Below are 26,794 nucleotides of genomic sequence, written 5' to 3'. Positions count from 1 at the left end.
GACAAGAAGGACCGGAGGTTTCACTCTTAAAGCTTTCTGCAATGAAGGACTACATTGTAACAGAGACTCCATTGTCTTAAAGTCTCCATTCCTTCTCCGGCGGCCGTGTGCCAGGAGGGGGAAGCAGGAGAAAGGGGCCATCTCCTGGCTCGCTACTAGTACGCTACCTTTACTTAAACTAAAACTAAGGATCTCTAAACACTCAAATACGTATAAAACGGCCGGTATTCAGAATTTCCAATTCCGAAGTGGGGAAAAACTTTTCTTCTCGTCGATTTTCTTCTTTTTTCCTCTTCACTCCTTTGTTCCTCCCCCACCCCCTGAACCTTCGGATGTTGGGCGATAGCCTCCGGTGGCTGGGTGAGAAATTACAACTTGTTTTTCTTCTTGGAAACTATTATTTGTTTTTTCTTGGAAATTTACAATCTGTTTTCTGTTTCACGGAACCTTAACGAGACACTACATATTCGACTTTAACCCACGGTTTTCCCCACTAGTCCGAGTATTTAAGGGATTTAGCCCAATTGGGGGCAAGAAGACTAAGAAAGTGTGCAGACACGTAGACATGGATTACGTTATGGATTAGCCTAAACGGTGGCAAGAAGAACCTAGTTTAAAGAGTGTGGGGACTCTTTTTTTTTCACCTTTTCATTTTTTTTATTTTTTATTTTTTCTTTTTTGTTCCTGGGTTCACAGTCACCGGTTCTAATCATCAATATTTATACTTGGTGGATTAGCCTAAATGGTGGCATGAAGAAAGGACTTTGATTACTTTGACTACTGAGATTGCTCATAAAACATAACTGTACCAGGTCTAAAAACAGGTTTAAAATACTCTGACTGTTGTACTTAAGGGGCAGCTGCGACTGCACTAGGGGAAGAATATTTGATATCTTTTTTTCTGTTTGTTTTTTTTATTCTTGCTTGTTATTATTGAAGGTGGTTTAAATAGTAGGGTGGTGTGGAGTAAGGGAGCTAAATAAGACCAAATTGTGTGAAATGTCGCACACACAGAAAAAAGGTGGCGAGGGGGGGACTCCGGGAGAAAGAAAGAGTTCTAAACAAGACTCAGATTTCAGAGCTGAAATTTTAAAAATGTTTGGTGAAATTAGGCAGAGTGAAAAGAACCTAGAAACAAAAATGGAACAAATGGATGCTAAGATCGGGAAACTGGATAAGAAGATGGATGAGACGGTAAATGAATTGAAAGGACAAATTAAGGAAGTATCTAAGAGAACCCAGGCGTTAGAAGAAGGAATGAAAAGGACCAAAACGGAAATGAGGGAACTGAAACGGGAAGAAGACAAATTCAGGGTGGGGCTCATGGAAACCAACAAAACGCAAGAAGAAATGTGGGACGCCATCTCCATGAATGAACTCCGACAACGGGAAGTTAACCTAAGGCTGAGAGGGATACCAGAATCTCCCAACGAGAATATCAGACAAAAATTAATTACAGAATTAGCTCAATGGTTAGAACTCCAAGAAGTGGAAGTGGCAAACACAATTCAGAATGCCTTCAGAATGAAGGTAAAAACGACTAAAGCGAAGAAATACCCTGGAGACTGTCTAATAACTTTTAAAGATAGGGACATGAGAAACCGGGTCCTGGGAAAAAATAGGGAAAAGAGACTGTCCATAGACGGATGCTACACAATCATATTTAAAGACATTCCAATCAGATTGTTAAAGAGGAGAGATCCCTATAAACCATTGGCTCAAATGCTTAAAAAGAACAGCATAGAATTTAAATGGGAATTTCCGGAAGGGATCTCCTTCATGTATAAGAATAAGAGACATCGACTGACCAGCCCAGGGGAGATAGGCAAGTTCCAGAGAAAATACAAAGAATTAACTGCAGAGGAAGAAGAAGAAGCTAAAGGAGCAACAGGAGGGGTAGAGGAAGGGACGAAAAACAGAGGGCAAAGGGAGGAAGAGGAGGAGGACGAGGAGAGTGAGGAGGATGAGGAAGAAAGACTGTAACAGCCTAAGAAAACTCTTTGAATAATTTGTAACACTATGGCTCTAAAAATTTGGAATTGGAATGTTAACGGACTGAACGATAAGAAGAAACGAAATAAGGTGGAACAACTGCTAAAAAAGAAGAACTTAGACATAATTTGCATGCAGGAGACACATGTCGCAAAGAGACACAGAAGAATTCTGATCAATAAGAGACTCGGAAATGAATTTATATCCTCAGATAAAGAAAAAAAGAGGGGAGTGATACTATACGTAAAGAGTAAGATTGAGGCCCAACAATTTTTTAAGGATGAGGACGGAAGAATCATGGCAATTCAAATTATTTGGCAAGGTGAGAAAATAATAGTAGTCGGGATCTATGCGCCTAATGGAAACAAGACTGATTTCTTTAAGAATTTGGAAGAAAAGCTGCTGGAGTTCGCGGACCAGAAGATAATTTTGATGGGAGATATGAACGGTGTGGTGTCTTCAGAAATGGACAGACTGAGAAACAACGGAGCGAAAGAAGGGAAATTACCAAAAACCTTCTTTGAAATGGTTAAAAATTGTAATTTAACAGACATCTGGAGGTTAAGGCACCCACTAGAAAAACAGTTTACCTTCTATTCGGAACCAAATCAGTCAATGTCGAGAATTGACCAAATCTGGATCTCAAACGAACTAACGCCAAGAATCCTTCAAGTGGAAATACAACCGAGAGTTATCTCAGACCATAGTCCCATTAAAGTGGAAATCAAAGGCTTCGAAGAAAGAACATTCAGATGGAGATTGAATGACTATCTTCTGGACGATCAAAGGGTCGTCCAGGAGGCACAGAAGAAATTGAAAGAATACTTTGAAGATAATTGTAACAAAGGAACGAAAGTATGCACAGTCTGGGACGCAAAAAAGGCAGTAATGAGAGGCTTCTTTATTCAACAGAACTCGATCAAAAAGAAAAACAGAGAGAAAGAAAAGAAAGAAATTTTAAAACAAATTATGGAAAATGAACAAAAGCTGATTAAGAAACCAAACAATGAAAGAATTAAACAAAGTATCAAGGCTCTTCAAACTCAATTCGCAATGATGATAAACAAGGAGGTGGAATGGAACATTAAAAAATTGAAACAAAGGAACTTCGAATTTGCAAATAAATCAGGAAAATGGCTCGCGTGGCAGACTAAAAAAAGGAAAGAGCAAAATACAATAAACAAAATTGTAGTGGAAGGAGATGAGATAACTAACCCTAAAGATATTAGGAAAGGCTTCTTGGATTTCTACAGACAATTGTATAAAAGAAAAGAGAAGAATAACAGGAGAAAAATAGAGAGATACTTAAAAGAGAAGGAGGTGCAAAAGATCCCGACGGAAGCACAAGAAAGGCTGAACACCCCAATTGATACAATAGAATTGATGGCGGCGATTAAAAAACTGAAAAATGGTAAAGCCCCAGGACCGGATGGCTTCACAGCAAGATATTACAAAGAATTGGGTACAACCCTATCGCAATCATTGAGAGAGGTAATGGACACCATATTAAAGAAGAGGGAAATCCCAGAGACGTGGAAGGAAGCATTTATAATTTTAATTCCGAAAGAAGAAGCGGATTTAACTCAAGTAAAGAACTACCGACCAATTTCTCTACTAAACACGGACTATAAATTGTTTGCAGGAATAATGGCAGAAAGATTAAAAAAGGTTCTACAAGAAATTATACACGAAGACCAGGCGGGCTTCCTTCCAGGCAGGCAGATGCGAGATAATGTGAGAAATGTCATAAACATCTTAGAATATCTGGCCACCAGGATTGAGAAGCAAGCAATGCTGATGTTCGTGGACGCCGAAAAAGCATTCGACAACGTGTCATGGGATTTTATGCTTAAAAATATCGAACAGAGGGAAATGGGGAATGACTTTCTCAATGGGATAAAGGCAATCTACACGGAGCAAAGGGCGAAGTTAATAGTGAATAATGTGATCACGGAAGAGATAAAGATCTCCAAAGGCACTAGACAGGGATGCCCATTGTCACCACTGCTGTTCATCATGGTCCTAGAGGTGCTATTGGATTTAATTAGGAAGAAGGAAAGTATAAAGGGGGTCGCAGTAGGCCATAACCAATATAAAGTTAAAGCCTTTGCCGACGATTTAGTCTTGTTGGCGGAGGAACCGTTGGAAACCGCAACAGAGATACTGGAAGAAATTGAAAAATTTGGAGAGGTGGCAGGCTTTATAATAAACAGGAAGAAAACCAAAATTATAGCTAAAAACATGGAAAAAACAGGGATGGAAGCATTGCAACAAAAAACGGGTATAGAAATCGCCAAAAAAGTGAAATACTTGGGAATATGGTTAACGCCAAAGAACATTGATCTGTTCCAAAATAACTATGTATCGGTGTGGAAGGGAATTAAGAAAGATTTGGAAATATGGAATAGGCTAAAATTGTCTTTCTGGGGAAGAATTTCAATGATTAAAATGTTAGTACTACCGAAGATGCTGTTTCTTTTCCAGATGTTACCAATTTTAAAAGGAGTGGCGAATTTCAAAGAATGGCAAAAAACGATCTCTAGATACATCTGGCAGGGCAAAAAGCCGAGAATTAAGTATAAACTATTAATAGATGCAAAAGAAAGAGGAGGCTTTGCCCTGCCAGATCTGAAGATATACTACGAGGCATCGTGTCTTTGCTGGCTGAAGGAGTGGATAAAATTAAAAAATACAAAGCTCCTAGATTTGGAAGGATTCGATGCCAGGTCTGGTTGGCACGCGCATCTTTGGAAAGAAAGGAAAAAAGGCTACGGTCCATTTGGAAATCATATCTTTCGCAGATCGTTATTGGAAGTTTGGGACAGATACAAAAATATATTGGAAACAGGGGTTCCACATTGGCTATCCCCGCTAGAGGTCATGGGAGTTAAGAAAATTAACATGAGAAGCGATTGGGCCACCTATGCAGATTTGGTGGTGAAGGAAGAGGGCAAGTGGAGGTTAAAACCATATGAACAAGTGAAAAAATATGTCTATGATTGGTTGCACTACCGCCAAGTAAATGAAATGTTTAAAAAGGAAGAGAAAGAAAAAGGGTATAAAGAAAAAGACTCAAAGTTTCAAACAGAAATTGTGAATAAGGACTGCAAAATAATCTCTAAAATGTACAAAATTCTGTTGGAATGGCACACAATGGATGAGGAGGTGAAAGTAGTTATGATTCAGTGGGCCAAAGATCTAGGTTACAACATAGATTTGGATGATTGGCAAAAAATATGGAATGAGAACTTGAAGTTTACCGCATGTGTAACACTAAAAGAAAACACAATGAAGATGGTTTACAGGTGGTATATGACACCAGTAAAACTATCAAAAATGTACAAGACCTGTAACAAGTGTTGGAGATGCAGAGAGAAAGTAGGTACATTCATGCATATGTGGTGGGACTGCAGGAAAGTAAGGGGGTTCTGGGAGCTGATACACAACGAATTAAAGAAAATGCTAAAATATAGCTTTGGTAGGAAACCAGAAACCTTCTTGCTGGGGATAACAAGAAGGGATATAAGTAGGAGAGACAGCAAACTGTTTCAATATGCGATCACCGCAGCAAGAATATTGCTAGCTCAAAGGTGGAAACAGGAAGAGGTCCCGAACTTGGAAGAATGGAGGTCAAAATTAACTGAGTATGCAGAACTGGACAAGTTAACGGGTAAAATTAGATATCAAAAAGACCACAGATTCTTTGAGGACTGGGGGAAATTTACAGAGTATTTGGAAAATATATGTGAGGAGGGTACAACGCTAGTGTGTCTCAAAGAAGCTTTGTGAAAAATAGGGAATATTACCAGAAGGCAAGTAAGATCAGAAATATAAAACACAATGGGAATATTATAACAAAGGAATGTGAGGTTCAGATTAGTACTACGAATGATTGCTAGAGAAGTTGTGGGAGGTCCAAATAAGACAAATTATGTGATATGTAAATGGATATGTTTGGTGTTTTTTAATGGAAAACCTTAATAAAAAATTTAAAGACGAAAAAATGTGATATGCTCACATAGAGGTCCCCTGTCACACTACTTTTTGTAATATGGTGTATGTGTCCAGGTGTGGGCAATGTTCAAGGTACATTGAGAAGTTGGTTAGTGTGCTGAACACATATATTCTACCCCTGCCAGTAAAACCTAAGGCTGGCATTAAAAGGTACACTGGCTGGCACTGAAAGAGAAATCACCTCCCAGCAATATCTTGAGCCACAGGAGATGGTGAAGGTTGATGACACAGTAACCTCTCCACCTCATCCCTGTGTGGGGAAATGGAAGAACCACTATGTTTTCTCTTGTGAGTCCCTCCAGTTCCAACCATCCTTCTCACATATTAGAAGATAATCCTTGCTGAGGGTACAAAGCACTGTCCACTTTACACTGTAGGTCAGGAATAGTTGGGGGCTCCACACACCCTTTGGCCATTAAGAAGCAGTAGTTGTCACTGTTACAGCTCCTACTTTTTAAAAAGATTGTGCAGAACACCTAAATTCTCTTGTCGTTCATTTTTCATACTCTGTCCAATCCTTGCTCTTCTTAATATTCTACTTCCAAACTTATTATTTCTTATTATTTTGCATGAGCACAGTCCCTACTGAGAAAGTTAGGGTCACTGACTTATTAAGAAAAGGTGAGGTATTTTTGAGAAATGATTGGGAATGATTATGCTGTTCAACAGACAAGATTATTATTAGAGAAATTGCTCGACATTGCTCCCATTGAAATCCATATCAAGCTTGACCTGCAAGTCAATTGCAATAATATAGCCCTGCCTAGCAATTACAGGACTAGGTTTAATAAATTTCAAAAATGATAAAAGCACAATATTGTGAGTATTTAGATAGTCACTGTATACTGTACAGCACACATTTTCACATAAACACCACCAATCCTATCATGATTTTGTGGTGAAAAGATGGAACTATTTGCCAAGTGCATTCTTAAATCTTCCTCCAAGGAAATCATATGAGAGAATTGCTTCACAAGTTAAATGACATCCTTCTATAACAACCCTAATAGAATTATGATACAGTAATATGTTATTGTAAAGTGATGCTAGGTAACCAAAGACACACTATAAATATGCAATCAGTCTATTCAACACAGCAGCAATAAGTACCAAGATCCATCAGCTTATCATCTCTTGATTGCTGTTGACAGTTTGACATGCTAATCTAGGAATATGGCACTAATCAGATAGGGTTTGGGTATTATCATCCAGGCAATCGCATTTGTATAAGCAGACTGATAATGTAATCGTCCATAATAGAAGATCTGTCACACTAACTTGGTTAAGATAGATGCTTGAGCTAAATTTATACGGTTAGTGAAATTCTGTAACTATTTGTTTCCCCTTAATTAACTTTAATATTTTTTAGGAACAAGGATTATAAGTTCAATTCTGATTTCACTCGCACAGGATTTGCCAGGATACAAACTGGGGAAAGAGCTACCACGATAAAGAAGTACCAACAGCCTGGGGATTTTTGAGTCTTGCTTCTTAGTAAGTATGCATAGAAACTTGAAATAATAAATTTGCAATATGGTTATTTGAAACATCATTACAGATTATTAAAAGGAGGTACATAGTGTGTACATACACAAACTTATTAGGAATAATGTGGACTGCATGTCTAATGTGGGCTACATTCACCATAATATGCACATTCATCATGCAGTATAGAAGCAAAATTCACACTATGCCATAATATCTTCTTATTTCATTCACCGAATTCTACATTACCATACATAAGCTTGTTCTCAGGCATCCTTAAGACATACAGTTGCACGTACCGATGAAGTGAATATTGATAATCATATAGATTCGTATTATAATCAAGCCTCCATTATCTGAAAACTCTATGGAAATTATGTTTAGCGTTTATCTTGATGAAAGCTATTAGATTGTGAATGCACGCACTTCATAGCAAAGGCTTGGATCTCTGAAATACATGGATAAGCAGAAAGCTCTTCCACTCACACACGGAAGGACCCTGATCTCTCAAGGCTGCAGCCTCCGCCCTCACCAATAAGAATACTTACCTGGATTCCAAAATTTGCCCTGAAATTATGATGATGTGGTAAATAAAAACAATTGGACCTAATTTTTCAAGGGTATTTTTTAACCACTCTTGGCTTCTGAAGACTCTTTGGTGCTATCATTAAATTATTTCAAAGTAAGGAACAACAAAGATTCCCCCTGCCATGAGAAATGAAAGCAAAAGTTTGATTAACCTTTGTTAGTTAAATTACAGTCTGAACCATTTATCATTTAATGCAATGTCTTCCATAGCAAGAGTTGCTCTTTTAGAAAATGCCAGTTTGGGATATTTATGGCACTAACATTTTTTAAACATCACAATAGCAGCAAATGACAAGTTATACTCTTTCCAACTCTTCTGAAAGCAACTATTTCAGACTAGCTCTTTTAACTGCAGCACTAGCTTCAATTATCTTTCTGTGGTTTTGCCTGAGCTATAAAGCTATTGTTTTCTGGCCATGCTTAATGGAATTTTCGTTTTTCTGTCTGCAAGTGTGCATCATGGCCAGAGAATTGCTTACAATTATTCATAGAAGACATTTTGGGAGATGTGTTAACACTTTGGTGAATGGTTCAAAAGAACTTTCACCATGCATCTTTGAAACAAAGTTTTGAATGTTGTTCTATCCAAATGGGCCCATAATAGCGTAATTCACAGTATTGCTAATGTTCAGCTGTGAGTGCCAATGCTTATTTAATATAAAACAGCACCAAGTAAAAAAAAGACAAAAATAGCAGCACAGCAAAATAAATAAATAAATAAAATTAAAGTTGTTTTTAAATCTGGTGAAAAAATCAAATGGGTAATATCCCCACAGCCTATGCTTCGTGGTTACAGAAAGGCAACTGACTGAAGAATGGGAAATGGGAGCTTCAGTCCGGTAATATTTTCTAAAGATAAGTGAAACAAGCTGGAGGGAAACCCTATTAAACCCTTTAATCTTTTAAAGTTTTCATCTGTGCAGTTGCACATATGAGACCTGAACCTTCTAGAATAGGCAAGAGATAGTTGCCTGGCCCCAGCCTTCAGCATGCACGCTTGAAGTCCGGTGTGGGGACCTTACTGTTCCACCCCTTAACTGACTCCTGGAATGTCCCCACTATAGGGAAGTGCCAGAGAAAAGTTCACTAGACACACCTATAGCAGGAAAGGAGAAAAGGCCTTGTGAGCATGGTCAGCTGCAATGGAGAATTATATACAGACCATGATGGTCAGTACTAAGGTGGCTACAGTCACATACCTTGTAGAGAGCAGACCAACTGCTACAGCAGGCAATGTCTTAGAGAAACTAACATAATTGTGGCAGCAGCTGTTAGGGTCTTCAGAGAGGGACTGCCACCAGTAGTAATGACAGCAACAAGATGAAGTCAAGAGTCATGTAGCTGGCGACACACTGGTAAATTGGGGTTTAGCATATGCTATCAAAGGAGGCCTGCTCCCGTAAGGTCATCAAAATCCAGGAGGATCGGTTCCAGCATGCTTATCTTGTAAACTCCTGACAACACAGGGGTGACAAGAGGCAAATGAGGCAGCAATAGTGCCTGTCTGACAGACACAACTTGCTGCCTGCAAATGGCATCCTGTCAATACCAGTCAGCACAGAAAAGTGAAGGGGAAACTAATTAAAGTCTAGCTCTAGACAATACAGAAAGTTTCATCTAATGCAGGCACAGTGATGCTGAAAAAAGAAATGAGAAGAAATTTGAACACGCAGCCTGAAGTGGACTGGCAAAAAATATGTATAACCTAGCTTGATTCACTTATGAACTTTGTTCAGCTTAGGACCAAAACCTATAGACATACTTCAGACACCACAAATAATTTTATTCAACACCATAATTTGAACAAAGTCTATTTATTTCAATTTCACACAGAACAGAAAGCCTAGTCAGATCTAGTGGTTAGTTTCTCCATTGATCCATCACATCATGGCGCTTAAGCCTTCAAAAATGACACTAGTATCAGATGTGGAAGCTGAAGTTAAACTATTAGCAATCTTAATCTGAACACAAGACTTTCTTCAATGACCTCAAACAAGAAGACTACTTCTTCCTATGGCTATGTTTTTTCATGATGCAGTACAGAAGCTAATTCAGGCTACTTGTACTGTAACTTCTTATGTCAACCAGACATAAAGGTGGTAACCTAATCACCTAAACTTTTAATTACCACCAAAATGGTCAACAAGCCAATTTCACCATTTCATACCCCTGTCTGATTACTAAATAAAGCATGGTTAAAACCTCAAATTTAAAAGGAGAGTTAAGCACGTGCCCACTAAACTCAATAGGTCTTGGTTGGACAACACATTATTTTTATTTTAAGAATTGGCATTTGTTGGCATGGGATAATATGTTTTGCCATACATTCAGCATATAATTCATAATTTAAACGTATTTCTTGGATAAACTTTTAAATCCATATATATACCCTGCAAACACAATCTTCTTTTACTGCATTGACAAATGCATACATTAGTTTAGGACAGCTACTATAAAAATAATGTACAGCTTTATAAAAAAAATTCCAGGAACTTGGATTGTACAAATATAGTCATGTTTTAGTATTTCCATTAGATGTAGGTATGTTCTATAAAATTTAAACCACTATTCCCCTATTCTTTTGTCAGTTCTAAAAACAAACAAAAAATACACATGGTTTATACTTTTGATTCCATACAAAAACATCAAAGTTTATATTTTTGTACATAATTTGAAAATCATTCTCTCCACAGGGGACGTAAGAATATACAAAGCATCAGGTGCACAATTATAGATTCTCCAGGTCCCTGAATGACAGAAGGACCACTTTACTCTAAGGAAGATGAGTATTGTGGGGAGCAGCAGGTGGAGGTGGTATTGGAGGTGGGGGTGGCGGTGGCAGAGACAGCAGTGAGAACAGCGGGTCGTATGCATTCTGACTACACTCATGAGGCCACCCCCATGGTACAGATGGGGGAGGAGGTGGGAAATTTGCCTCGTTATTAACAGTTTCAAATGTTGGGGGAGGAAAAGAGTATTGATGTCTCCTCAGGTTCTCCTGCCTCTGCTGCTGGCAATAAACTGAAGGCTTTGGAAGTTCTGTGAAGTTAGAGTAATGTTGTGGAGACGTTCCATACTGCCTGAAGGAACGTGGGGAAGCAGACGAATGAGGAAATCGACTCCTGGCAAAGGTAGGATTGGGTTCTCTCCCAAAATAGCCATGTGAATAATCTGAAGGATATTGTCTTCTGGGCTGATAATGAGCTCCGTTCCCATCTGAAGAAAGAAATGAAAAAGCAATTGTGGTATTTTGGTAATTCAGGGTTATCCTGCGAATGTGGTATCATGGGGAACATGGCCTGTCCCCTTCCCACCCTGGGCCAAGTTTAAATGTGTTTTCATTTGTTTCAGTCCTTTAAATTTGTAAACTGCCTTGGTTACCTTGCGAGAAAGGCAGCATATAAATTGCAACAAACCAATGAATGTCTGCTGACACCGTGGATTCATTTGGGTAGAAGGGTGTGATAAAAATTCAATAAACATTTCCAGCTTCCGTAGCAGAATAAATGATAATTTCCCCCTGCAACCCCACACTGTTAATCTGTTCAGGATAAAGGCAATATTGACACTGAAAGGTTCTCACACGCAAGGACTAACATTTACAATTATGCTATATTCATACAGTAATCCACCTAAGAAAGTGGGATTTTGAGCTTTTATACATTAATTTGGTTTGAGGCCCAACATTAAAATTCCGTAATAGCACCTACTTACTGGAATCCTCTGGTTGTGGTCGGCACTTCTTTCTTCTTAGATTCTGAGATTTCTTCTGCTGTTTAGCTGCTCTCTCTTTCTCATCATCACTATAATCTAAAGCCTAGATCAAAATATTTACATAAGAAACTGGAAACTGAGCAGAATATACCATTTGGTTCTTTTTACTGGCTATCAGCAGGCAATAACAGGTTATTTGATGCTCATTCATAAATATGACATTCTGGAATACACTATGAGCACCTTTACTACCACTGGAGTATAGTAGTAGAAGAGAAACCCAGGCAGATGGGCGGGGTATATATAATAAGTGAAAAATATAGGAAAGGATTATTTACATAGCATTCAAAGTACAAAATGATACAACTAGTTTTGTATCTTTCCTAAATTTACTATTTAGAAGCAATCTGGAACTGGACCAAGAATCAATTTCACTGCAGAAATACAAAATTAAAGCAGCATGATCTTCATGACACGTTATGGACCATGGGATTCTAACCTGCCTTTCACAAACTTAATGAAAAATCTGCCATTGGGAGTTCCCCCAGCTTGATCCTTGAGAATATTATAGGATATGTGGGGAGCTATAGGTGGAGGGGGCAATGATAGAAAATTACTCCTTCATTAAGTCGCTGAAGAAGCAGTTTAGGATCCAAGTCAATTTATCCTCTTTCTGAGGATGAACTAAAACCTTTTAAAGATTGACAAACTACTTTGAAAATCCAGCTTTCAGACTACTGATACGTGGAGCTAAAGGACTCACACTGATTCTCATAAAGAGCTAATGAAGATGCAGACAAGATATATGCAGCGCTATCTCTCATTGCTGTTCAGACAATTAAATGTTAAGATGCTCTCAGGGAAATTCATATTCCGTTGAACGACAGACACTGCTTAAGTGATTTTTCTATGCATATAATATCCCGCAAGAATACTGCTCTTTAAGTAGTAACCACTTACAGACATTAAGGTATAAAATTTGTACACAAAAGGATGTACTTGCCTCGGGTGGTGGTTCTTCATCATTTTTCCATGATGCATCAGATCCTCTCTCTCTGCAAGATGAGACAAAGTGAAAGATCTATATACTGGGCATTATCTCTATACATGAGTTACTGTTACCCTCAAGCAGGAGGAAAGAATAAAAAAAAAACACAACTCAAATGCTACCTGCAGCCTCAGCCATTCAGAATTTGAACACTCAAAACAGCTTCCACTATAGATATCAATTTCACATAGGAAAACTCACCTGCATGTTATAATGTCTAATTCATCTTATGTGCAAAACTACACATGGCAAAGAAATACATGGAACATTATAGTACACATGCAGTATTGATTCCAGTCTGGGAACGTCAGATTTAATTAAAAGTTTGCAAGAACTGTGATTCCTAAGACAACATTTGTCCTTTGAGAGTTCTCTTGTCATGGGTGAGAGGAAAAGCCGGAAAACAGGGTGGATAGAAATAAATGATTTTTTTAAAAAAAAACTTATTAAACCTCAAAATAATTTAATAATTATCTGTCAATGTATTTCTAATAGTATAACCAAATCAGGAATTTTTGATATAACTGTAAAAAGTACTCTGAAAATTTATTATTACAAAAATGAAACCTTCATCTGGCTGTAAATATTAAGATTATACCAGCAAGAATGTGTCTTTCTGTAAAAAAATAATAATTTAAACCAAGTCTTACTGACTAGTGATTTAAATCAAATCCACCCTGCTGGAAAACCAGTGGCAATTTTTCAAATTGCCCACTTCAATTCAATTGTGTACCATATTCGCCAGCAGCATGAGCCAGAAAGCAACAGTTCAAATCTTACCTCTGTGACAAATTTACTAAGTGGCCTTGGGCAAGTCACAATTCATTCAGCTCCAAGTTCCTATCTTGAGTACTGAAATAGGACTGTCAGTGAGCCCTAATACCGCTCTCTAAACAGAAACAGATTTTAACTGAAACTGACAGGGCCTGATCCAGTCCAAGCCCCAGCATAGCAGCTGCAGCAGATGATTTCATCATGGCTCAGAGCCTTACCCTCCCCCTTCTGTCTAACATGCAAGTTACTCAGGAGAGGGAAAGCAGAATGGAGATAGAGACGCCCCATATGAGCTTCTCAATACTTGCAGTGATTCATCCATGCTTCCTCCACAGATAAAAGGTTAAGACAGATAAAAAAAACAGGACTTCTGGGTGCATGCATGCTGCATTTACTTAATGAGGCCTTCAGTTTAGAGAATAGCCTGTTGCCACAAATAAGGAGCAAACCCATTTCCACCTGATCTGATGAACATTTTGAATAAGGAACAGGGGTTATCAACAGAGCAACGTTTGACGAAGCTCAGGATAGATGCTTCCTCTATCCCAAACACACCCTTCTGGGAGAGGATATAGCACATGATTTTAACTTCTGTTCAAAATCATTACGATTTTTAATCAGGAATCCTAAATCCAAAAGGCTAATTATGCTCAAGGATAGGTTTTGGATCATTTGAAGGCTACATTTAGTCTAGAATTAAAAAGCCTTCTGGGCAATATGAGTTGTGTATTTCCATACCAAATTTATAGCTCAAAATGAGGAAATCTTCAGGAGAACCAAGGTAAGGACCTCAGAGGATACTTACGTCTTTTAAACAGAACATCTGCATATTAGTCTCATATTCATATATCAAGAATTGTAAGTATATGGACACTAATGGCTAGCAAAGGTATTGTCTAAGCATTTCAGAATGCATCATCAAAAAGATGAGTTCTAAATCTATTTAGCAAGACTTTCAAGATGCACACATTTACATTACTTACTGTTTTATTTTTTCTGGAAATATATACTGGGTGAAGCTTTCAACGGATGGAGCAAAATATACAGCCTCGTGCATCTTAATACCTTTGGATTCTATACGCTCAGGACTGTTAAACTGTAGCACATAAAAGGGATGTGACACAGGACCAAATACCTCAAAGACCTGCAAGACAAAAACCAACATTAGACATTCTATAATTTAGCATTCACCAACCTGGTTCCCTCCACATGTTTTGGACTAACTTTCATCAGCCCCAGTCAGCACAGCCATACTGACTTGGGCTAATGATATAGTAGCAATCCAAAACACGTCACAGCTTGGGGAACTGAAGCACCCAATATAAAATACTATGTTGTATCAAACAATGTAGCATTACTCAGCTGCTCATAAGGCTTCTGTCAGATGAACAAGGAAGGAAGCAGTTTTCAATGATTCCTTCCCCCCCCCCCCTTCAAATGGTTGAGTGATTTAGGAAGGGTGCAGGGGCTTAAGAAGGGAGAGGGAATCAGTGAAAATTGCTTCTGTCCTGTTCTGCTAATGGCAGTCTTAAAGTAAGATGGACAACACTGCTGAACACAACCCTGTAAGAATTCTCCTCCGGGCCCCATTGATTTTAGGCATGTTTCTTTGAATGCTCAAACAGAAAAGCCAAGTTCATTTGAATGTATGCAAATAAGTGCAGCACAAGAGAGAAATAGGCCCTCCAACGTACAATCTAAAACAAAGGAATAGGCTTTCAATCTATATTTTATCACTGGCTGAACCTATGCAACATGGTGAGTCATTTTTTCAAAATCATCTATTTGAAAGTACAGTTAAGTATCTTCAAGGTTACTGCCTACGTAAGGTAGCTGGATAGTGCCTTTATACTGGCAAAGTATTTCTACCTCTTTAGTTGTTCTTTACTTAAAAAGATATATTCCCCAGAAATTCATTAGACATCAATCAAAAATATGTAAAAACACATAATGAGCAGAATGCAAAAAGCCAAAAGGCTTTAGATTAGTGATGGGGAAGCCTTTTGAGTCTGAGGGCCACGTTCCCTTGTGGGTAGCCTTCAGCAGGCCAGGGGTGGGGAGGCCCAAGTGGTGGAGTCTGAGGAGAATCCCAAGGTCCAGATGGAGAGTTGCATTGAGCCCCCAGGCCTGAGGTTCCCCATTCCTGCTTTAGAAAATAATGTATATAGTACAAGTCACATGCAATTTGCTCACCTTTCCCATTGAATGCCGATCTTCTTTAAATAGCACTGTATCTTCATTGACTGGAGGTAGTCCTTTCTGTGACTCTATTATTACTAAAAAGAAAATATTATAAAGCTGACAACCTTTTCCAAAAGAAGGTTAAACAGCATTAGTTTAAATCTCATTGCCCTGCTTCTACCTTCATAACCCAAGTTTGAGGAACTACCGTATATACTCGAGTATAAGCCGACCCAAATATAAGCAGAGGCACCTAATTTTAGGACAAAAAACTGAGGAAACTTATTAACTCGAGGAGAAGCCGGTTCACCACACCACAAACCTGGCAGCGGCGGCAGCGGAGGAGGAAGAACAAGCAGCCCCAAAGGGCTGCTTTCAGGCTGCTCCTTCCTCCTCTGCCACTGCCGACAGCGGTGAAAGAGGAGGAATAACAAGCAGCCCGAAAGGGCTCCTTTCAGGCTGCTCGTCCCTCCGCCACCACCTCTGCCGCTCACAAGAGCAGGCATAGGAGCCCAGTTGGGAGAGGCACAGCGCAGAGCCTCTTCCAACCTTGGCCCCTGTGCCTGCCCTTGCGAGAGGCGGGCAGTGGTGGAGGGACGAGCGGTGAGAAAGGGCTCCTTTCTCGCCGCTTGTCCCTCTGCTGCCGCCCGCCTCACTCGAGTATAAGCTGAGGGAGGCTTTTTCACCATAAAAAATATGCTGAAAAACTCAGCTTATACTCGAGTATATACGGTACTTTAAACTACAATATTAATCTATAGCTGCACTGATGAATAAAGTTTGAGCCATGCATCATGTGAAACCGGCATGTGCACTGGGAAAGCAGTGCCCCATTTGAAGGTATTCACGTGATGAGCTTGTTGTAAGACAGAGTAGCATTCTCAGTACTCACAAGCTCACTGTTTACAATTGCTTATTGCTACAAATCAGAAAGCTCTATTGTTTCTACAGATGGAAATTAGACATCTATCAACTTCTGCTAGAACTATCAGAATGCTACACCTCTCCATTAAGCTTGATATTCACTGGGACGGTATAATTAAAAGACGCAGAGATCAATAGCTTCAAGAAAAGCACTGTGACACTTTGCTGTAGAACTAATAGCAATGTAATGAATTGTGGATATTGTGGATAAACTGTTACCTTTCCTATTATATACTTTCTGACAAGCAGATTTCATGCTTAACATCAAAAGTGCATGAAACTATGAAAAAGAGTGTCAATTTCTAAAGAAGAAAACTACAAAGAAGGCAGGTGATTTGATATCATTTAATAAAAATGTAAATTACTCCCAATTATCCTGCAAAAATCTAATATTCATTGCTGCAGAAACAAGAAAATGCTTCTGCAACACTTATTAACGGAAACTCATTTCCTGGCAAGGAAGTCATCCATTCTGAGACAGTATAAAGATCAATTAAATATTCACACTCATCACTCCTTCACAAAAAAACTCCAGAGTACAATTAATGCAGCAGTGACAGCTTGATCCCTACTAGGGCTATAAAGGTGAAGCAATAGAAAAATAAAAAAGTGCACTCTTGTTCTGGCTAACACCAGACTACACAGGGTGCAGATCAACAGAAATTAAAGGACTTAACTTAGTCATGCTCATTAACTCAAATAGGTCTACTCTAAATAAAACTTAGTTGAATAGTAGCAACAGCGATCTTGTGAGTGTCAGTTAATGGCTTTGGTCTCTCTCTTCTCACCTCATCAGGTGTGAAAATATATTGTACCACATATAAACTTTTCTTTAAAGGCCTGAAGCTGTAAATCAAAACCTGTAACTTACTGTAATGAGTTGCAAGGCATTTCCCCACTTGTTCACATTATCAAAGTATCTGTCCATATATGTGTTCTGTAATCTATTGGCATCCCATCTTGAAACGGTTCAGATCCATAAGGATCTGTGCCTTTCATCAATATTTTTGTGCTTTGGTGCTGCTGATCTGTGATTTACAGCTTTGAGGTTTATCACTGTGGCAGTGGTTTCCAGAGGACCTTGTGTAAAAATAATCAGGGAGGGAGGGAGAGAGGGGACTGAGGTGCAGCAGCCACAGCACTCCCAAAATTTCAAATGTACCCCCAGGAAGAAAAAAAAAAGGTTGGACAAACCCAAGTACAATGACCCATGTTTTGAACAGATGGAACTACTGAGTAGATTTTAACTCAAAAAGAAATACGTCACCTTAAAATGCGTATTTTAGTGACTTAATCACAATGGCTTGAGCATCCAATAAGAATGCTCAGTTGTACTAGTCACACTATATTTCTGCATGCGTGTTTTCATACAATCAGGATTACACAGCTATCAGCACAATTTTAGGCTTGATTTAAATTGCTTGCATTTGACAGACTATGATTCATGTTCTGTGTAGAAAATGTGCTTGAAAGACCCTGTCACTTTAAATCCGTTACCTATCTTATTTGCTTTTAGAAAGGTAAGATTTGCAGTGAAAGCCTGTGCATATTTTTTCAGTCTCATGTCCCACTCTGTTCAATGGGGCTCACTTACAGATTCGCAATCTTAGGAGAAATGCAGCATGCTAGTGTCTGGCCCATACCATTTCAAGCACAAAAAGAGGGGTAACGCTAAGGGGAACCAGAAATCTAGACAAGAATATTACGCACAATACACTTTTCCTTCTTGAACAGCAAAAATACTCCCCCCCCCCCATTATGGCAGTTCATTCATACCATGCGGCTTCAAAACAAACATGGCAACAACATGTATCTGAAGAAGTGTGCATGCACACGAAAGCTCATACCAAGAACTAACTTAGTTGGTCTTTAAGGTGCTACTGGAAGGAATTTTTTTATTTTGACTATGGCAACAACATGTTTTCAATTAATGTTTTTGTACATTATTTTGGTTTCAGATGCATTTTAAATGCTTTTAAGATGGTTTTGATTATTGTATTCTCTATGTTGTTCATCACTGTTGGCTCCTACAGGAAGAACAGTACAGAAACATTTTTTTCTTAAAAAAAGAAACCATTTACCTCACATGCATGCCAATAGCTTTGCTTTCTCCGTATTTTAATTTTATGGTATAAACCCAGGAGTTGGAACAGCATTGCTAGACTCATGCAGCCTTCTCTGGCATGGACAATCTTACTTGCCTCTAGGTTTAACTGGAATAAGTAGATTTTTAATTTGTATAATACAATTTAATATATACAGCGTCCTGCCTAAAGATACAGATTTTTGCAGCTAGCTCTGTGGTACTATGGTGTGTCCCTCTTCTCTTCCTCTCCAACTTTAGCTGCAATTCCAGAATTACCACCTTCAACTTAATGAAGAGTAAACAAATGCCCACAGAAAGTATGAAAAATATTGCCACCAATATGGAACTGAATCACTATGTGGACTATACCTAAGAATTATCCTTTGCCAATGGAATCTTTGACACTGCAGTGTTTGTGGTGCTATTAAGAAACTTCCAATACTAAAATATCACTACTAACTGAACACCAAGCACAAAAACCACTACCTTTCCCAAAGCTTATTTTCTATTTACTTTCACATATTGTCATTGCTTTCTGTGATACACATTCTACAAAGCTTTTTCTTCTTCAGCCTTTAGTCTCACTGCACTGCAGTTTATCGCTGTCCAAGTGGCTCAATTTGTGCCCCCAGACAACCTTCCACATAACACATGTTTTAGCATTGACAACTGGAAGAAAAGTTAGGAATTCTCAAGACAAAATGATCTTATTGGCAAGGGCACCCTGCTGAAACAAGGAGAGAGCCTAGTGAGGAAGAAGGGGTGGCAAAAGAGTCAAAATGAGAATTTGGCGAGGTGTGGGTTAAACCAGAGCCTAGGACTTGCCAATCAGGAGGTTGGTGGTTTGAATCCCCGCGATGGGGTGAGCTCCCGTTGTTCGGTCCCAGCTGCTGCCAACCTAGCAGTTTGAAAGCACGTCAAAGTGCAAGTAGATAAATAGGTACCGCTGTGGCAGGAAGGTAAACAGCGTTTCTGTGTGCTGCTCTGGTTCGCCAGAAGCGGCTTAGTCATGCTGGCCACATGACCCGGAAGCTGTACGCCAGCTCCCTCGGCCAATAAAGCGAAATGAGCGCCGCAACCCCAGAGTCGGTCACGACTGGACCTAATGGTCAGGGGTCCCTTTACCTTTAGATTTTAGTTCTATGTGATGCAATAATAGTCACAGAGATGAGAGGTGTAAGGCAGAAGAAACCTACTACACATTTTGGAGGGACAAAGGAAGCATAAGAAGAAGTTGCATTTTGATGGTAGCCTGAGAGAGAGCGGGGCAGGATGCACAGCTGCATGCACGAAATGAATGAAATATAGGTTTTGGGTAGATGTGCATGAAGCCAGGGGGTGAAACAAAAAGTACACATTCTAGAGGTTCTGACTATCCCTTGACACTAAACTATACTATACACTTGGCATCTACACACTTAGGAATATGGTATCATATTAAAACTGTCAGAGCTGCTTCCAGATCCTAGCTCACAGAGGATCACGCTAGCCAGCGTTCACTTTATAAAAGTCTTTATTGAGTTACAGTTTCCATTCTTAAGCTGCTGCGTGCAGCTCTACGTCTTATGGGTTAGACCGGCGAAGCTCCGTCTGAGTCTCCGCCCCCTGTGCACCAGCTTACTAACCTAGTCTTACTCCACCTCTTCCGCCTGACCGTTCTTCTCTGGGTCCCTCTGCCCCCCGTGGTCTCTTCCTTCCGGGATTCTTCTGACGCTGACCCCCCGGACCCTCCTGTCTCCTTGCGCCGGGCTTTAGGACCTGGCTCCCTTTCCGGGCTGCTTACTGCGCCACCTTCCTGTGCATTTGAACTTGGCGCGCGCGCCCAACCTTCCACTTTCCGCCTGACCGTTTCTTCGCTCCCCAATGGAGGTGTGGCCACTCCTGACTCGTGCCCTCCCTCCTGTTGCGAGCTGCCAGCGCTTGATACCTGGCGCCCTTCTTCTCCCCTGCTCTCTGTTGGTGACGCTGGTCCCGATTTCCAACTGCTCCCCTCTGAGCCCCCTCTGGACCCTTCTTCCTGGGGTGTCCCCCTAGGTTCCCCCCTTGTTCTGGCCACTGGTGCTCCTTTCTGTGAATCTTCTGATTCACTGGAAAGACTCGGAGATCTCGGGTCGTCGTCATCACTCATCTTTTCCTCTGCCTCCTCCCCCTCGCTCTCTGTTTCCTCCCTTGCCCTCGCCTCTGCTCCTGAACCCCTGACAATAACTTATTCTTATATCCTGCCTTTCCTCCAAAAGGAACCCCTCTGTCAAAACATTAAGCTTCTCAATACACTATGAATTATAAAGGAGAACAATTATTGAAAAAGCATGCACACACATAAACATTTCGCTTACCTAGGTGCTCAATGATGCTGGACACTTTTCCGAAAGGCATAAGTTCAACCGATTCAGGCAGAATTATGGTAAAATCTTCAACAGGAAGTGGCTCCTGCTGGATAATTTTAAGAATTTATTTTCATAATAAAATATTAATTCTACTGCTGCCCACCCTAGATAATCTCTTTGTAGCTGTCTGGCCGAGGGTCAATTTATAACTGCAGACCTAAAATCCACAATTAGTTAACCTTGTTATTATTCATTAAATTTATATACCACCCTCCATCCAAGGATCACAGGGGAGTTTACGTATAAAAACACAAAAACACTTAACAATAGCAAACAAAACAATGCTCCCCCTTTAAAAGACCATAGATTGTTTAAGCAGCCAAAGGCCTGGGAGGAGAGGAATGTTTTCAACTAGCACCTGAAGATATGTAATGAAGATGCTAAGTGAGCCTCCCTGGAGCTTCCTTTGGTCAAAACATCTAATTTTAGCAAACTCTGCATGTTTGGATGCACCTTGCCCAAGGAAAGGCAAGCACAGTACAACGGGAACTCCTCTGGCTATCTTCCCTACAAATCACCAAAAGTGACAAAGGATGTGCATGCCCAGTGTCTTCATGCCTCTTGAGCTCTCATTAGCTAGGGAAGGCAGCATGGGTGCCTAAAAGGAAGCAAGCAGCCTGTTATTTGCTTCTCTTGACTCTTGGGCTGGGGGTGGAGATGGAGACAGTAATCACAGCACATCTTGGACCTTGGTCCACAGGCTCCAGCTGATGCAAAAAGCTTTAGTTGGACTGTTGATGGGGACAGACTATTGCTGGTACAAAACCTCAAAAGTCTGCAGTGGCTGCCCAAACAGTACTGGGCCAGGTTCAAGGTTTTGTAATAATTTACCATTGGGGCCCAGTATTCAAGGGCAGCCTAATTCCTTATATCCCTGCCCTATCACTGAGATTTCCAGGAGTCACTGTTAAGTGTTCCCCATGGCTCAGAGGTACAGACCATATCCACCAAGAGCCTTCTCCCTAATGAGTGCCTACTGCAGTCATTTTTACTGAAGTTTTACTGAAGTTTATAGTTGCTGTGTTGAGGGTTTTTTTAAAAAAGAGGAGCAAAAACAGACACTGTACATGAAGAGAAAGACAAACATTAACAAAACAATACTTATTATTATTAACTTGTTTTCTTGATTTTACAGTTTTAATTTTGGAGGTATTGTATCTTAGAAAACTGCTTAGCAACTATTGCAGCCATGCAGTTTATAAATTGTTCAAATATATACAATAATAAACAATACACTTGTTTTGGCACTTGCTAACTTTAAGTTTGGACCAGAAAAGCAAGTGATAGGGAAAGATGATAAAGTGGGACTCCAAAGCATCCCTTGCAATGCTTTAACAGACAAAGGAGGAGGGCCCCTTTGCTCTGAGCACTTTCTATAACAACATCTAATTCTGCCCTATAAAAGCACTACAGATAAGATTCTCAGATAAACCGTCCAACTAAAGGTAGATGAGGATAGTCTATAAATCAACATACTTACTTCACTTAATTCGCCCTTCTTTCTATTAGGGCAAGAGTTACTTTCAGTCTTAGACTGCTGATCATCATCTTCAGACAGCATTGGAAGACAGGAAGAAGAGGAGACAGAAGATGAACTGTCTGTAGATGAACTGTCTGTATCACTGCACGAAAGTTAAATTTTATTTTTATTCTTCAGCATATCTCCTGCCACATTCTATTTGCAGAAAAATCTCAAAAGAAGAAATTGTTGTTCATATAATAGCAAAAGAAGCCTATGGGCTGCATCCAACCATGTCACTCAACTTATGGTAAGGCTTCAATCAGCAGAATAGGGGAAAGTAATATCCAGTGATTTCCCTCTCTTGCTTGGAACCCCGCCCCGCCCCCCCCAAAAAAAAACAAGGTCTGAAGGATTCCCCAACCCTCTGGAGAACATTTTGGGAAGGAAGCAATGGAATCCTTCCTGTCACATGAGAAACACCACTGGACACAATTCTGGATTGGTAAGTGCTGTTATGATCACAAAATTTCGCAGAAGCCTAAACTCTGGTTCACTTGTAGCCTTCCATCAAGGCATGAATGAGATGCAAATCTGAGCTTTAGGGGGACTCTACAGAACAAGCTACAGAGGAGGAAGCAGGAAAGGGGGCAGGATTGGAAAGGGACTAAACAATTGTTTGCTGAGCCTCTCCAAGCAAAAGGCTCTTAGAGAGCCCACAATTTATTCGGACTCTGGCCAGTACCAATGTTCTTCCCCACAAGAACAGACATTTAAAAAGTTCAAAAGCATAATACAGTTGAGCTGAGAACTATGCTGGTCCTCCAAAAGATATTTTGCAATTTCTACCTGAATCTAGACTCAAGTGTAAACATGTGAATAAATAATAAAAGAATAATAATAATAATAATAATAATAATAATAATAATAATAATACATTTTATTTATATCCCGCCCTCCCCAGCCGAAGCCGGGCTCAGGGCGGCTAACAACAATCAAATAATCAAACAGTCAAATAGTCACACAATCTAAAAATATTTCATTATAAAAATTAATTAAATCAAATTGATGGCAACCAATTAAGCAAAATTCTGTGCAGGTTGCCAGAGGAGGGAGTCTGGCTGCGCCCTGACCAAAGGCCTGGCGGAACAACTCTGTCTTGCAGGCCCTGCGGAAAGATGTCAGGTCCCACATATTTCTTAAAGCAATGACAGCCTCCACTGTTGTCTTCAATTCTCCCAAGAAGCATAGGCCCTGGTTGAGGACCAAGACCCCTGGAACCCCATGCACAGCTCAGCAGCAATTTCGCATGGCCCGCAACAGTACATTTCTAACTTTCATGGCAGCAAGGATGTATTTCACTGGTTTGTTGATGCCTGCACAAAATCTCCATAGTCAGCAGATTGGCAGAGACCCAGTGTTCCCAGTGCCAGAACTACAATGCTTTGCAAGCCCTTAGTGCCACTTTCTTACTTGGAGTATTGTGCTAAACAAACAAACAAAATCCAAGTATGGTTAATTCTCATCACTAATATGCCAATAGAATTTAGCTTTTGCAGTATATTAATATTCAACTTTTAACAGCACACATAGCTCTGGTCATGACAAGACCAGGTCTGTTCAAGCATTAAGGTACCTACAACCTGAATTTACTTATTTATTTACTTATTTACTGGATTTCTAGAAGACCTTTTTCTCCAAGGAGTTCAAGGTGGTGTACATGGTTTGCCCCCTCCTCATTTAATCCCCACAAGAGCAGTGTGAAGCAGGTTACGCTAAGAGGAAGTGGATAGGCCAAGGCCACTCAGTGAGCTTCATGGGCCAAGTGGGCTTTGGTCTCCAAGGTCCTGGTCAGACACTGTATCCACTAAACCACACTGGTGTACCATTGAGAAATAGGCACAATAAATATACATACATCTGGTTCTGTTATTTATCACTTAACTAGCAGTTTCCTAGGCTTCCCATAGGCAACCGTGACGAGGCGTGCTAGGCTATACAGGCCACTGGCCTGATCCAGCGGACTATGTTCTTATCAATATGTCTGGGTATAGACAAGTTTATTGCAAGAGCTAGTTAAAATATTGTATATGGCATTTTTAAGTTTTGGTAGTTTGCTCCATCATTTTTAACTACTTCGAACTCCATTTAGATTTGTTTTAATATTAACTTAATCACTCCTGCCGCATACTGCCCTAGCATATGTAAGGACAGACATCAGTTTTAAAATATGTTAAGGCTGTCATTCTTAAAGCAATGACAACCTCCACAGTTGTCTTCAATTCTCCCAAGAAGCATAGACCCTGGTTGAGGACCAAGACCCCTGGAACCCAGTGCACAGCTCAGCAGCAATTTCGGATGTCCTGCAACAGTACATTTACAGACAGCTTCTTTATAAAGCTGGTAACAAGCAAAACTGGAAGGTAGCACAAAATAAAACAGACTCTATAGAGCTGCATGCGACTTTTTTTTGCTGCTACACAACCGGCAATCTATCACTGCAGAAGCAAAGCCAGGCAAGCTCCTTTTCCAGCGTCTAACTTTCCCAAAGTGCTCTTCTCCAGTCTTGCGGCCATTAAAAGGTTACGCGCAACTAGGTAGCAAGCCGAGCACTACAAATACCCCCTTTCCTCTCCTACTTCCCCGGGAAGTTCGAAAATGCAAGATTCCGGCCGGGCGGATTTCCTGCCATGCTTTGCGGAACTACCCACCTGTCGGAATCCGAGGAGGAGCCGCCGCCGCCTTCCATCGCCGGCGAGTCCTGCTCGATCCCTAGCGGCGCCGGCCTCGATTCCTCCGCGACACCCATCCCTACATCTTGGGGGTCGCCGTTAAAATCCGGAAGGCAAGAAGGGGTGCTTCTCAAATCGGGCGGCGGCGGCTTCTCCTCCCTTCCCTCGCCGGGGAGGGGCGTCTCGTCTGCCGGTGCAGCGGGAGCATCGGGGTCGCGGCGAGGTTCCCCGCCCGGCTCGCCTCCTTCTCCGGCGTTGAAACTGAGCCGCGGGCCGCCGACGGAGGACGACGACGAGCCATTTCCCAGCGGAGACGGCTCCCCTTCCGCCGCGCCGGACAGCTGCAACAGGCCGGGACAAGGGCCGGGCTGCGGGGCTCCTCCTTCCACGCCGCCTCCATGAGGGCCGGCCTCCTCGGGAAGCCGCGTCGGAGCCTCGGAGGCCTCCGTGGCTCCCTTCTCGCCCTCCTTCACGGCAAGGGCCGGCGGGGAGGTCTCGGCCGAGCTCCCCTCGGCACCGCCAGCCACGCTCAGCTGCTGCAGCCGCTGCGTCACTCGGCAGCCCGCGAGGCCGGAGTCCCGCGAAGCCGGGAGCTCGTCCATCTGCGCGCCTTCTCTCCGCGCGTAATTACGCACAGCTGCCCTGGCAACAACGGCGGGAGCTGCCGCGCGCGCGCGCCGGATACGCTGCTTCCGGCCTCGTTCGTTCTCCGCATGGGAGGAAGAGCTTCGCGCATGCGGGGACCTGGGGACTCCCGCGTGTGCGCAGGCGCCTTTTGCCTAAATACGTAACAGGCGAGCAGTTAGAATTATGGTAGCGTTGAAACTTCAATCGTTCGCCCAACGTAGGGCTTGAGCGCACAGTCCTGAGTCTCAGGCTCTACCGACTGAGCTAACCCAGGAATAGTAAGGTTGCCCTAGAGCCCCCATAAGAAAACGACTGAAAAACTTTCATCAGGCCAACCAAAAATGTCACAAAGTAGTGTGCCGTCTTTGTGGTGGTTGTTAAAAACAAACTTTTTAGAAACTTTTATTAGACCAGCTGAAACGTCTGTGCAGCCTTTTGACTTCTCTCAGGAGGGTTCAGCCTAGATGGCACACCCCAGTCCGTGGCTTCACCATCAGCCACATAGAGTTGGAAAGGGATCACAAGGGTCATCTACTCCAGCCCCCTACAATGCAGGATTTTTTTTGCCCAACATGGGGCTCGAACCCATGACGCTGAGGTTATGAGTCCCGTCCTTTACAGCAGAGCTTTCCAAACTTTTCATGTTGGTGACACGCTTTTTAGACATGCGTCATTTCGTGAAAAAGTAAGACAGATGGGGAGAGTTCACGCAACACATCTACACAGTGCAGCCGACACACAATTTGTAAAGCTCTGCTTTACGGTTTGAGCTATCCACCCTCT

General features: G+C 41.1%; 1 protein-coding gene across 1 annotated transcript; it reads right to left on the bottom strand.

Moving 5' to 3' along the window:
- Window positions 1-9,877: 9,877 nt before the first annotated feature.
- On the bottom strand, window positions 9,878-26,120 carry NAF1 (nuclear assembly factor 1 ribonucleoprotein; the record flags this gene model as incomplete). The annotated part of the gene is given in 9 exon segments (XM_081208890.1): window positions 9,878-11,295; window positions 11,794-11,896; window positions 12,797-12,848; window positions 14,599-14,759; window positions 15,809-15,891; window positions 21,143-21,239; window positions 22,674-22,815; window positions 25,364-26,102; window positions 26,105-26,120. Coding segments are annotated over 9 exon segments (1,836 nt in total). The 3' UTR covers window positions 9,878-10,852.
- Between the last annotated feature and the right edge of the window lie 674 nt (window positions 26,121-26,794).

Source organism: Podarcis bocagei (genome assembly GCF_964188305.1).
Source record: "Podarcis bocagei genome assembly, chromosome: 9".
NCBI lineage: Eukaryota > Metazoa > Chordata > Lepidosauria > Squamata > Lacertidae > Podarcis > Podarcis bocagei.
This window is presented reverse-complemented; position numbering and strand designations above follow the sequence as displayed.